Source organism: Salvelinus sp. IW2-2015, linkage group LG19, assembly GCF_002910315.2.
Source record: "Salvelinus sp. IW2-2015 linkage group LG19, ASM291031v2, whole genome shotgun sequence".
Classification (NCBI taxonomy): domain Eukaryota; kingdom Metazoa; phylum Chordata; class Actinopteri; order Salmoniformes; family Salmonidae; genus Salvelinus; species Salvelinus sp. IW2-2015.
In genome coordinates, this window is record NC_036859.1 from 34,874,821 (window position 1) to 34,887,621 (window position 12,801).

A 12,801-nucleotide genomic window follows, 5' to 3' on the forward strand; every position below is an offset into this window, starting at 1 on the left:
TGAGGACTCAACTGAGGACTCAACTGAGGACTCAACTGAGGACTCAACTGAGGACTCAACTGAGGACTCAACTGAGGACTCAACTGAGGACTCAAGAAGCACACACACACAGAGAGACAGACACACAGACAGACAGACAACCCCTCTACACACACTAAATCCTGCTAAAGCGGAACATTAGCTGTACCTAGCAGGAGAAGCAGTTAACCCGTGGGCTCTGTGATATATGATCTTCAGTATCCTGCTCCAAGATGTAGGCCGCTGCGGAGCCGTATCCCGCTCCTAGTCGCCATTAATTCCCATGCCCAGACATGAAACTCCCTTCTAGAGCCCACTAAAAAGCTAAAAATATTATATAAAGCATGGGGGGGAGGATTTAGTGTTATCAGGAGATAGAGAACAGTGTGTGTAGCTGAGCCAAAAGTCAGATAGTGACTCTTTTTCCCAGTCAGTGTGTGTGTGTGTGTGTGTGTGTGTGTGTGTGTGTGTGTGTGTGTGTGTGTGTGTGTGTGTGTGTGTGTGTGTGTGTGTGCGCAAAGCTAATCTAGCTCGTAACTAAACTTATTCAAAAGCATGGGTCACATACAGGTAACCGACGGAATAATGGAAACACTAAATGAGTAAATGAGGGATACAAGGTATAATGAAAGCAGGTGCTTCCACACAGGTGTGGTTCCTGAGTTAATTAAGCAATTAACATCCCATCATGCTTAGGGTCATGTATAAAAATGCTGGGCAGGCCATTATTTTGGCTACCATGGCTATGCCCCCATAGGATGACAACACCCCCATCCACAGGGCACGAGTGGTCACTGAATGGTTTGATGAGCATGACAACGATGTAAACCATATGCCATGGCCGTCTCAGTCACCAGATCTCAACCCAATTGAACACAATCAACAAAACCACCAACAAAACACCAACTGATGTATTTCCTGGGGGAAGACTGGTGTCGTATCCCTCCAGTAGAGTTCCAGACACCTGTAGAATCTATACCAATAGAGTTCCAGACACCTGTAGAATCTATACCAATAGAGTTCCAGACACCTGTAGAATCTATAGCCAGTAGAGTTCCAGACACGCTGTAGAATCTATACCAATAGAGTTCCAGACACCTGTAGAATCTATAGCCAATAGAGTTCAGACACCTGTAGAATCTATACCAATAGAGTTGCCAGACACGCTGTAGAATCTATACCCAATAGAGTTCCAGACACCTGTAGAATCTATAGGCCAGTAGAGTTCAGACTACCTGTAGAATCTATACCAGTAGAGTTCCAGAGCACCTGTAGAATCTATACCAATAGAGTTCCAGACACCTGTAGAATCTATACCAATAGAGTTGCCAGACACCTGTAGAATCTTACCAATAGAGTTCCAGACAGCCTGTAGAATCATATAGCGCAATAGAGTTGCGGCAGACACCCTGTAGAATCTATACCAATAGAGTTGCCGACACCTGTAGAATCTATCCAATAGAGGTTCCAGACCACTGTAGAATCTATACGCCAATAGAGGTTCCAGACACCTGTAGAATCTATACCATAGAGTTCCAGACAGCTGTAGAATATAACCAATAGAGTTCAGACACCTGTAGAATCTATACCAATAGAGTTCCAGAACCTGTAAGAATCTATAGCCAATAGAGTTCCAGACACCTGTAGAATCTATACCAATAGAGTTCCAGACACCTGTAGAATCTATACCAATAGGTTCCAGACACCTGTAGAATCTATACCAATAGAGTTCCAGACACCTGTAAATCTATACCAATAGAGTTTCCAGACACCTGTAGAATCTATACGCAATAGAGTTGCCAGAACCTGTAGAATCTTGGGCCAGGGTACATTGATATTTTATTAGGATCCCCTAATAAAAGCTGTTCTGGCCCAACACCCCATTAAGAAGCTTTATGTTGGGGTTTTCTTGATTTTGTCAGTTACCTGTGAATAATATATGTGTATGCTACCAGTCACTTTGGATAAAGCATCATCACCACCATGTGAGTGATTATAGTGTTATAGCTCGCTGTGGCAAACCTGAGACCTTGCTATTATTCAAGGGCTTTCAAACACTACAGGACATTAATGGGTTGCCTAGCAACCTATGGACACTCGCTCTTACTCCTTTGTGTATGGCTTAACCTACTCCCTGCGCTGCCTTTCAATTGGCTGAATAACATCTATCAGTGTTAATTGGCGTTTATGACATATTGGAGGGAGAGAGAGGAGGAAGGAGAAGAGAGAGGATAAAGGAGAACGGTAGGGCTTGATGACACTGCAGAGAGAGAGAGAGAGAGAGAGAGACAGAGAGAGAGAGAGAGAGGTAGGAGAGTTAGGGTGAGGAAGATGACAGACACACACAAAACATACAGACACACGCAAACACACAGGCATTATGACACAAACACACACACACAAAACATACAGACACACACTCACACAGAGCCTGGGGATCCCTACATCAGCTAGTGGGAAAACTTGTTTTATCACGACTGCCCCCCATCTTCACAGAGTGTTTATCAGAAAAAACTAACTTTGTCCCTCTCTCTCCATCTCTCTGTTTCCCTCTCTTCCTCTCTTTCTTTCTCTCTCTCCCTCTCTCTCTATATATCTCCCTTTCCCTCTCTAGCTCTCTTTTGCCACTCAAGACAAACTGAGTTGTGTGGAGCCTGGTGAAATGAAAATGTGCTCTGTGACAAAACGGTGTGGCAACACAGATGGAAGATAAATGAAAGATATAGTATTCTGGATAGTTGTTGTCATTCTCCATGTACAATTTCTGTCCTGCTAAAGCTGCCCCGGTCAACTGTACAGTATGTATCAGTGGAGGCTGCTGAGGGGAGAACGGCTCACAATAATGGCTGGAACAGAGCGAATGGAATGGCATCAAACACATAGAAAACATGTGTTTGTTGTATTTGATACCATTCCACCCATTCTGCTCCAACCATTACCACGAGCCTTTCCTCCAAGCTCCTGTGATATACAGTCCATTCGGAAAGTATTCAGACCCATTGACTTTTTCCACATTTTGTTACGTTACAGCCTTATTCTAAAATGGATTCATTTAATTTTATTTCATTGTTTTTGCTTTGTCGTTATGGGGTATTGTGTGTAGAATGATGGAGGAAAATATAATTGAATCCATTTTAGAATAAGGCTGTAACGTAAAGTTAAGGGGTCTGAATACTTTCTGAAGGAACTGTATGTGTATGTTTATGTTCATGTATCTAAGACAAAAAAAAAAACGTAACACTTACGACATTCTGCCTCGTCTGACTTATCCTTGCAGTCCGGATCGCCGTCACATTTCCACGGCAGCCTCACACACTCCCCGTTGGCGCACCGGAACTCCTCCATCGTACAGTTCACCCTGCGTGGTGGATGTGAACCTTCGCGGCCGCAACGCTCCGGCCACTCGTCAGAGCCGTCGGGGCAGTCGGGGTCGCCGTCACAGCTCCACATGACGGGCACGCACTCCGAGGTGTTGCAGCGGAACTCGTGCGGGCCGCAGGTGTTCGTTGGCGAGTGGCGGTCGGAGCATTTGAGTTCGTCAGAGCCGTCGCCGCAGTCGTCATCGCCGTCGCACACGTAGACAGGTGCCAGGCACTTGCGGTTGGCACACTGGAACTGGCTTTTCGGGCAGGCTTTGTTGCCTGGAGGGGTCAGTTAGAGTTACAACATCAACACACATTCAGGATTCTGCCGGTATCAGACAAACCAGCAAACGTGAACTTGACTTAAAAAAAGAGAAGTGGAGATGATACTGGTATCACATTTCCAGGGAGACAGAGAGGGAGACACAGAGAAAGACAGAGAGAGGGAGACACAGAGAAAGACAGAGAGAGAGACAGAGAGAGAGACACAGAGAAAGACAGAGAGAGAGACAGAGAGAGAGACACAGAGAAAGACACAGAGAAAGACACAGAGAAAGACAGAGAGAGAGACAGAGAGAGAGACACAGGGAATCAGACAGAGGAGACGCCGACAGTAGAGAGGCGAGATTGAGTCTGGTATGAAAGTAGGAAGGTAGAGTATGAGAAGGTTAGAGTGTTATTTCTCGCAGGCATGAACGATGGATCAGCAATGGATGTCGTGGCACAAATCATGGACATGAGGAGTCTGGACGGGAAGATCCGATCACTGGAGATGACAAATACCACTGATCCTGGAAAGAGGACGGAGGGAGTCTAGACGGGAAGAAGACGACACAGGTGAGAGAAAGAGGTGGTACACAGGGGAAAAGCACACGGTAGACGTGTGGGACAAGAGAAGCACAGACTAGGCGAGGGTAGACATCATGGGGAGAAGACAGACGAAGGAGAAGATGTAGAGAGAGCAGGAGAGACGAGACGACTACACCGTAGAGAGGTCATTCCTGTTCCACCATGCTAGAGGAGATAGGCCACGCACCGATGAGAGATCTGATCAGCTGTAGAGGAGTGCACAGAGGATAGAGAGGAGAGAGACCAGGAGAGATAGAGAGCGAGAGAGATGGAGAGAGAGAGAGAGAGAGAGAGAGAGAGCGAGAGAGAGACGAGAGAGAGACCAGAGAGAGAGAGAGCCAGAGAGAGAGAGAGAGAGAGAGAGGAGAGAGAGAGAGAGAGAGGAGAGAGAGAGAGAGAGGAGCGAGAGAGAGAGCGAGAGAGAGAGATGGTTGAGAGAGAGAGAGAGAGATTGGTGAGAGAGAGAGAGCAGTGAGAGGAGAGAGAGAGAGAGAGAGAGGAGAGAGAGAGAGAGAGAGAAGAGAGAGAGAGAGAGAGGAGAGAGAGTAGAGGAGAGAGAGAGAGAGAGAGAGAGGAGAGAGGAGAGAAGAGAGAGAGAGAGAGAGAGAGAGAGAGAGAGAGAGAGAGAGAGGAGAGGAGAGAGAGAAGAGAGGAGAGAGGAGAGAGAGAATGAGTAAGGATAGAGAGGAGAGAGAGAGAGGAGAGGACGATGGATTGAGTTTATTTGAGAGAGAGGAAGAGAGAGAGCGAGATGCAGGCGGGTGACATAGAGAGGGATATTTGTAGAAGAGAAAAGGTTGGGTGGTATTCATATTTTCATACCGTTCCTGCATCATATTGGGATATACGGTATTACCACACTTTTTTTTAACGCACAACACTATTTAAGGAACCAGGAATCTTCTTAACAAACCAAATGCACAGCTGGAGTCCTGAGCTGCATATCATTTATTTGACACGTCTTACATTTTTTATAGTTATACTTAACTTGTAATTTAAGCAGTGGCGTAGCACGCACCCAGCAAGATGGGGGCGCCCCCAACCCCCCCAAAGAAGTACCTACAGTGCATTTGGAAAGTATTCAGACCCCCTGACCTTTTCCACATTTTGTTACGTTACAGCCTTATTCTAGAATTGATTTTAAAAAATTGCATCAATCTACACACAACACCCCATTATGACAAAGCGAAAACAGATTTTTTGAAATGTGTGTTAATTTATTACAAATAAAAAAACAGAAATACCTTATGTAAATAAGTATTCAGACCCTTTGTTATGAGACTCGAAATTGATCTCAGGTGCATCCTGTTTCCATATATCATCTTTGACATGTTTCTACATCTTGGTTTGAGTCCATCTGTGGTAAATTCAATTGATTGGACATGACATCGAAAGGCACACACCTGTCTATATAAGGTCCAACAGTTGACAGTGCATGTCAGAGCAAAAACCTAGCCATGAGGTCAAAGGAATTGTCCGTAGAGCTCCGAGACAGGATTGTGTCGAGGCACAGATCTGGGGAAGGGTACACAAAAATCTCTGCAGCATTGAAGGTCCCCAAGAACACAGTGGCCTCCATCATTCTTAAATGGAAGAAGTTTGGAACCACCAAGACGCTTCCTAGAGCTGGCCGCCCGGCCAAACTGAGCAATGGGTGGAGAAGGGCCTTGGCCAGGGAGGTGAACTAGAACCCCATGGTCACTCTGAAAGTGTTCCACAGTTCCTCTGTGGAGATGGGAGAACCTTCCAGAAGGACAACCATATCTGCAGCACTCCACCAATCAGGTGTTTTTGGTAGAGGCCAGACGGAAGCCACACCTCAGTAAAAGGCACATGACAGCCCGCTTGGAGTTTGCCAAAAGGCACCTAAAGACTCTCAGACCATAAGAAACAAGATTCTCTGGTCTGATGAAAACAAGATTAAACTCTTTGGCCTGAATGCCAAGCGTCACGTCTGGAGGAAACCTGACACCATCCCCACGGTGAAGCATGGTGGTGGCAGCATCATGCTGTGGGGAAGTTTTTCAGTGGCAGGGACTGGGAGACTAGTCAGGATCGAGGGAAAGATGAGCAGAGCAAAGCACAGAGAGATCCTTGATGAAAACCTGCTCCAGAGGGCTCAGAATCCTCAGACTGGGGGTGAAGGTTCACCTTCCAACAAGACAATGACCCTAAGCACACAGCCAAGACAACACAGGAGTGGCTTTGGGACAAGTCTCTGAATGTCCTTGAGTGGCCCCGCCAGAGTCCGGACTTGAACCCAATCGAACATCTCTGGAGAGACCTGAAAATAGCTGTAAAGCAACACTCCCCATCCAACCTGACAGAGCTTGAGAGGATTTGCAGAGAAGAATGGGAGAAACTCCCCAAATACAGGTGTGCCAAGGTTGTAGCGTCAAACCCAAGAAGACTTGAGGCTGTAATCACTGCCAAAGGTGCTTCAACAAAGTACTGAGTAAAGTGTCTGAATACTTATGAAAATGTGACATTGCAGGTAATTTTTTTATACATTTGCAACGTAACAAAATGTGGAAAAAGTAAAAGGGGTCTGAATACTTCCCCAGTGCACCGTATGACGTTAAAGTGCAGACCGCCAGCTTTAATTTGAGGGTATTTTCATCCGTATCGGGTGAACCGTTTAGAAATTACAGCACTTTACGTACAGAGTACCCCCCCCCAGGGAAGCGAAAGTATTAAGACAAATTCACTTATGTGTATTAAAGTAGTCAAAAGGTAAGTATTTGTTCCCATATTCATAGCTCGCAATGACTACATCAAGCTTGTGACTCTACAAATTTGTTGGATCGATTTGCTCTTTATTTTGGTTATGTTTCAGATTATTTTGTGAAATGAATGGTAAATAAAGTACTGTGTTATGTTGCAGTCACTTTTATTGTAAATATGAGTAGAATATGTTTCTAAACACTTCTACATTACTGTGAATGCTACCTTGATTACAGATAATACTGAATGAATGGTGAATAATAATGATTGAGAAACACAGAGACCGATAGAGGGGATTGGTGCTGGTATCTCACACTTATAGAAAAAAGGGTTCTTCGGCTGTTCCCATAGCAGGTAGAAACCTTTTTGGTTCCATGTAGAACCCATTCTACAGAGGGTTCTACATGGAACCCAAATGGGTTCTACCTGGAACCAAAAAGGGTTCTTCAAAGGGTTATCTTACGGGGACAGCTGAAGAACTCTTTAAGATTCTAGATAGCACCGTTTTTTCTAAGAGTGCAGAGATGGTGAGACACAAAAGGGACCAATAGGGAGAGAGAGGGATGGTGCTGGTATCATAGACAGACAGAGAGCGGGAGAGAGATGGATGGTGCTGGTATCATAGACAGACAGAGAGCGGGAGGAGAGATGGAAGTGGTGCTGGTTGCATAGCAGACAGGAGGGGGAGGAGAAGATGGATGGTGCTGTGATATCGGACAGAGACACCAGAGAGGGGGTGAAGAGGGATGGATGGGTCGGCTTGGTATCATAGACAGACAGAGAGCGGGGTTGACGAGAGATGGATGGTGCTGGTATCATGATAGACAGACAGAGAGCGGTGAGAGAGATGGATGGTGTGGTATAATATAGACAGACAATGAGTAGAGCGGGAGAGAGATGGATGGTGCTGGTATCATAGCGACGACCAAGAGCGGGGGTGAGAGAGATGGATGGTGGCTGGGTATCTCATAGACAGAAAGACAGAGAGCGGGGGGAGAGAGAGGATGGTGCTGGTATGATGACAGAACAGAGAGCGGGGAGAGAGGGATGGTGCTGGTATCATAAGACAGAGTCAAGAGAGGGAGAGAGATGGTGGTGCTGGTATCATAGACGACAGAGAGCGGGAGAGAGATGGATGGTGGCTGGTATCATAGAGATACAAGAGAGCCGGGTGCGAGCGAATGATGGGATGGTGCTGGTATGATAGACAGACAGGAGGGGAGACAGCGGTGAGAGGATGGATGGTGCTGGTATCTAGACAGAAGAAAGTAACGAGGAGCGGGGAGAGATGGATGGTGCTGGATATAGACAGCACGAGAGCGGAGAGAGATGGATTGGTGCTTGGATCATAGACAGATCAGAGAGCGGGAGAGAGAGGGATGGTGCTGGTATATAGACAGAGACAGAGAGCGGGAGATAGAGAGAGGGATGGTGCTGGTTCTAGAAGAAGACGAGGCCGAGGGGTGGGAGAGAGAGAGGGATGGTGGCTGGTATCATAGCAAGACAGAGAGCGGAGTGTGAGGAGAGGGATGGTGTGAGTATCCCCCTCGGAGCACCCGAGATAGTGAGAGGTGGGCTTCATCACAGAGACAATGAGAGGGGGCCTCTCATCACAGGGAGAGAGAGAGCGATTAAAAGACCTCTCACAGCAGGCTCTGTCCTCCACTCAGTGGTAGATCTCTATCTCTCCATTCTCTCTCACACAGTCAAGAGAAATAAAGCCATCCCATCGCTCCTACGGTCTCTGCCAGTGTCCCAAATGACACCTTATTCCCTACGTAGCGCAGTACTTAGTGTCCTAAATAGGGACTAGGGGGCCACTTAGGACACACATTCTATCTCAGCAGAAAACTCACACGAGAGTGGAAATTTGATATTCTACAGACAGCAAGGAGTTTCCCCCTGCTGCCTCTGTCGGGCTCGCACTTATAGGGGGGGGGTTATGTCTGGGCTATGTTCATTAGGGCACACCGTAGCAAAACACTGTGCAATGAAAAATGAGTCTTTCCTATTGCACAAGATCAGAAAATACCTCCCTGTTTCACTCCGGTTGGAGAATTTTCTTCAGTTTCGTGTCTAATGAACACAACCCTGGTTTCCTGTCTCAAACATTTTGTTCTGTGTGACGAATGACAGGGTAAAAAAGCACCGTATAAATAAAATGTCATTTGATTCGAAGGGAGACATTTAATTTTAGAGGCTCCTTTCCGCCCACAGTGTCAAAACAGATGAATTCTTGGTAACCCCACTGGGCATACACTGGTTGAATTAACGTCATTTCCATTTCATTTCAATGAACGTTGAACTGTACCCAGTGGGTGTGGCTTTGAAACAGCAATGACGGCGGGGGCATGGGCAGATTTAGGACATTGAGTCACCGTTGTTTTTATGTTAGTTTAATGTAACGGGTACGTTGTATCAATGTCGACAGACCAGACCATAACAGACCAGACCATAACAGACCAGATCAGACCATACTAGACCAGACCATACCAGATCAGACCATACTAGACCATAACAGACCAGACCATACTAGACCATAACAGACCAGATCAGACCATACTAGACCAGACCATACCAGATCAGACCATACTAGACCAGAACAGACCAGACCAGATCAGACCATACTAGACCAGACCAGATCAGACCATACTAGACCAGATCAGAACATACTAGTCCATAACAGACTAGACCAGTGGCTAAAGCAGAAAAGAGCAGCACAGATACAGTACAAAGAGCCTTCAGAAAGCATTCACACCCCTTGACTTATTCCACATGTTGTTGTGTTACAGCCTGAATCCAAATTGGGTTAAATAGATGTTTCTACTCATGACAAAGTGAAAATATGTTTTTAGAAATGTTTTCAAATGTATTGAAAATGAAATACAGACATTTATCATTTACATAAGTATTCACACCCCCTGAGACAATACTTAGTAGAATCACCTTTGCCAGTGATTACAGCTGTGAGTCTTTCTGGGTAAATCTCTCAGAGCTTTCCACACCTGGATTGTGCAACATTTGCCTATTATATATTTGTTTAATTCTTCAAGCTGTCAAATTGGTTGTTGATCATTGCTAGACAATCATTTTCAGGTCTTTCCATAGACTTTCAAGTAGATTGAAGTTCACTGTAACTTGGCCACTCTTGAACATTCACTGTCTTCTTGGTATGCAACTCCAGTGTAGATGTGGCCTTGTGTTTTAGGTTATTGTCCTGCTGAAAGGTGGATTCGTCTCCCAGTGTCTGGTGGAAAGCAGACTGGACCAGGTTTTCCTCTAGTATTCTGCCTGTGCTGAGCTCTAATCGTCACATATCATCAAGCTGATGGGTGTGAATTAGCCTCTGGCAGAACGTGGAAACAGAGTATCATGGTCATCCTGTTTATCATACTATTACACCCATATGTTCAATTCACACACACACACACACACACACACACACACACACACACACACAGTGTACGTTTCACTAAGGCCAGTGATGAGGATTATCACTTACTGTACCAGGCCTTCTACTGATGGAACCATTTGAGATTCAGCTGAGCTGCAGGGACAGTCTTCATCAATATTAAACCACAGCGTTCCATTTGATTCTGCCGTGTCTTATCAGTATGAACACACACGCACACGCGCACACGCGCACGCACGCACACACACACAGAGTGTAAGTTTCAGTGCAAATACGCACAACACACCACGTGCAACCTACCCCCCATAATCTTCACTTCAATTATTACTCCATAAACATGCATATCACACATGAGCAGGTCCGTTAGTAAAATACATGAGCAGGTCCGTTAGTAAAATACATGAGCATTTCCAGCTACATGGGTAGAGACTTTCATGTCAGTTGGGGCCTGTAGTAAAAGGATTTTACTAAAAGGGTTCCGAGAATCTTTAATTCCTCTTCTGGAGTTTGGCGGATGATGATCCAAGGGGAATGTGACATCATTCCCAGCCAATCAGAAGGGCGTGCCCGTGGTGTGACCCAGTTCTCTCTCTCTCTCCGATTGGACGAGAAGCCGCGGTGATGAGGGGTTTCCGCTGGCAACAACTACTGCCTCGGAGGTAAAGAGAGAGGGAAGACTGGTCGGTCACTCTGCTGCTCACTGTAGGGCTTCCACACATATACATATGTTCATACTGTACCCACAGTCCTGTTCATACTGTACCCACAGTCCTGTTCATACTGTACCCACAGTCCTGTTCATACTGTACCCACAGTCCTGTTCATACACACAGTCCTGTTCACCTGTATGTGCCATCTGCCTCTGAGCCCATGCATTCTCCCTCACATCAATAAGTGTCACCAGGTTAAGGAACATTTGACTCTCACAGATATTATTCATAGATATCCAACCTCCCTGTTGCCCAAGGGCCATACAGTACAGTGATATATAACCTCCCTGTTCCCCAAGGGCCATACAGTACAGTGATATACAACCTCCCTGTTCCCCAAGGGCCATCACAGTACAGTGATATAGACAACCTCCCCTGTTGCCCCACGGGCCATACAGTACAGTGATATATAAACCTCCCTGTTTCCCAAGGGCCATACAGTAGCAGTGATTATAACCTACCCTGTTGCCCAAGGTGCCGCATTAAGGTATACGCAGTTGATATTACAGACTCCCTTTTGTCCCCAAGGGCCATTTTACAGTTTATCAGTGATAGTCCAAGCGGTCTGTCGCTGTTTGCCTCAAAGGGCTCATACAGTAGTGCAGTGATTATCCAACCTTCGCGCTGTTCCCCAAAGGGCCATACAGTACAGTGATATACAACCTCCCTGTTCCCCAAGGGCCATACAGTACAGTGATATACAACCTCCCTGTTCCCCAAGGGCCATTGAGGCCTCCATAGACCTTTCACTAGTAGAAGGTCACGTTGAAGGCAGTTTAAAGTTTAGACAGGCTGGCCTTCTCCACTGGAGAATGACTCAACAGATAACCTTTTCTACTAATGCCATAGACACATTTACAGAACAAAGAGAATACTGGCCGATAACGGGGAGCAGGAAGCAGCACACTCATCCACAGGGGAGAGATGACAACGGAGGGAGAGATGATAGAGAGAGGGAGAGATGACAACGGAGGGAGAGATGATAGAGAGAGGAAGAGAGGAACTTTTTCTTCCATAGTGATGTCAGTATTATGACCACACGTACAACTAGGACTATGAAGGACGAAGGGCGAGATAGAGGAGAGAGAAAAAGAGGAGAGTTATGGTTCATGGTGTAGCCAGACAGTTATGAAGACTACACTTATCTAGCCAGGATTATTGGGGAGAAGGGATGCTGAAGCATGAATCACGCTATCGTCTGATCCCAGACCTGTATTGTATGTGCACTAGTCTAGCAAGCAAACTCCTTGTGACTAACATTGTCATGCCATACACTAAATTATAGATTGATAAATGTTTTGTTAGGGCAAATCAAGCCTGAAATGTTAAAGTGGAAATGACAAACCTTAGAAGCCTTTTTAAACCTCAAATTCACTACAAATTTGCTTTTAATCCTGCATCAATAGTGTGATCAAATTAAGATCCTACATCTGTACATACAGTACATTTAGGGTTGCAACAATTCTGGTAATATTCCCAAAATTCCCTGGTTTTCTAGAAATACTGGTTGAGAAATTCCTGGTAAATGGATGGAATAAGCAGGAAATCCGGGAATCCTCCAAACATGAGTTCTGGAAAACCTGGGAATTTTAGGAAAGTTACAGCAATTTTGCAACTGTAGTCAGAAGGGTTAAACTAACTCCTACAGTACAGTCAGAAGGGTTGGCTAAACTAACTCCTACAGTACAGTCAGAAGTGGTAAACTAACTCCTACAGTACAGTCAGA

General features: G+C 45.6%; 1 protein-coding gene across 1 annotated transcript in view; it reads right to left on the minus strand.

The window, feature by feature from the left end:
• The window catches only part of LOC111979085 (low-density lipoprotein receptor-related protein 8-like), a 182,407-nt gene that overhangs the window by 45,544 nt on the left and 124,062 nt on the right, over nt 1-12,801 (minus strand). Inside the window, exon 5 of the mRNA XM_070449044.1 lies at nt 3,264-3,659. Coding sequence (XP_070305145.1) covers nt 3,264-3,659 — 396 coding nt within the window. The remainder of the gene's footprint in view (nt 1-3,263; nt 3,660-12,801) is intronic.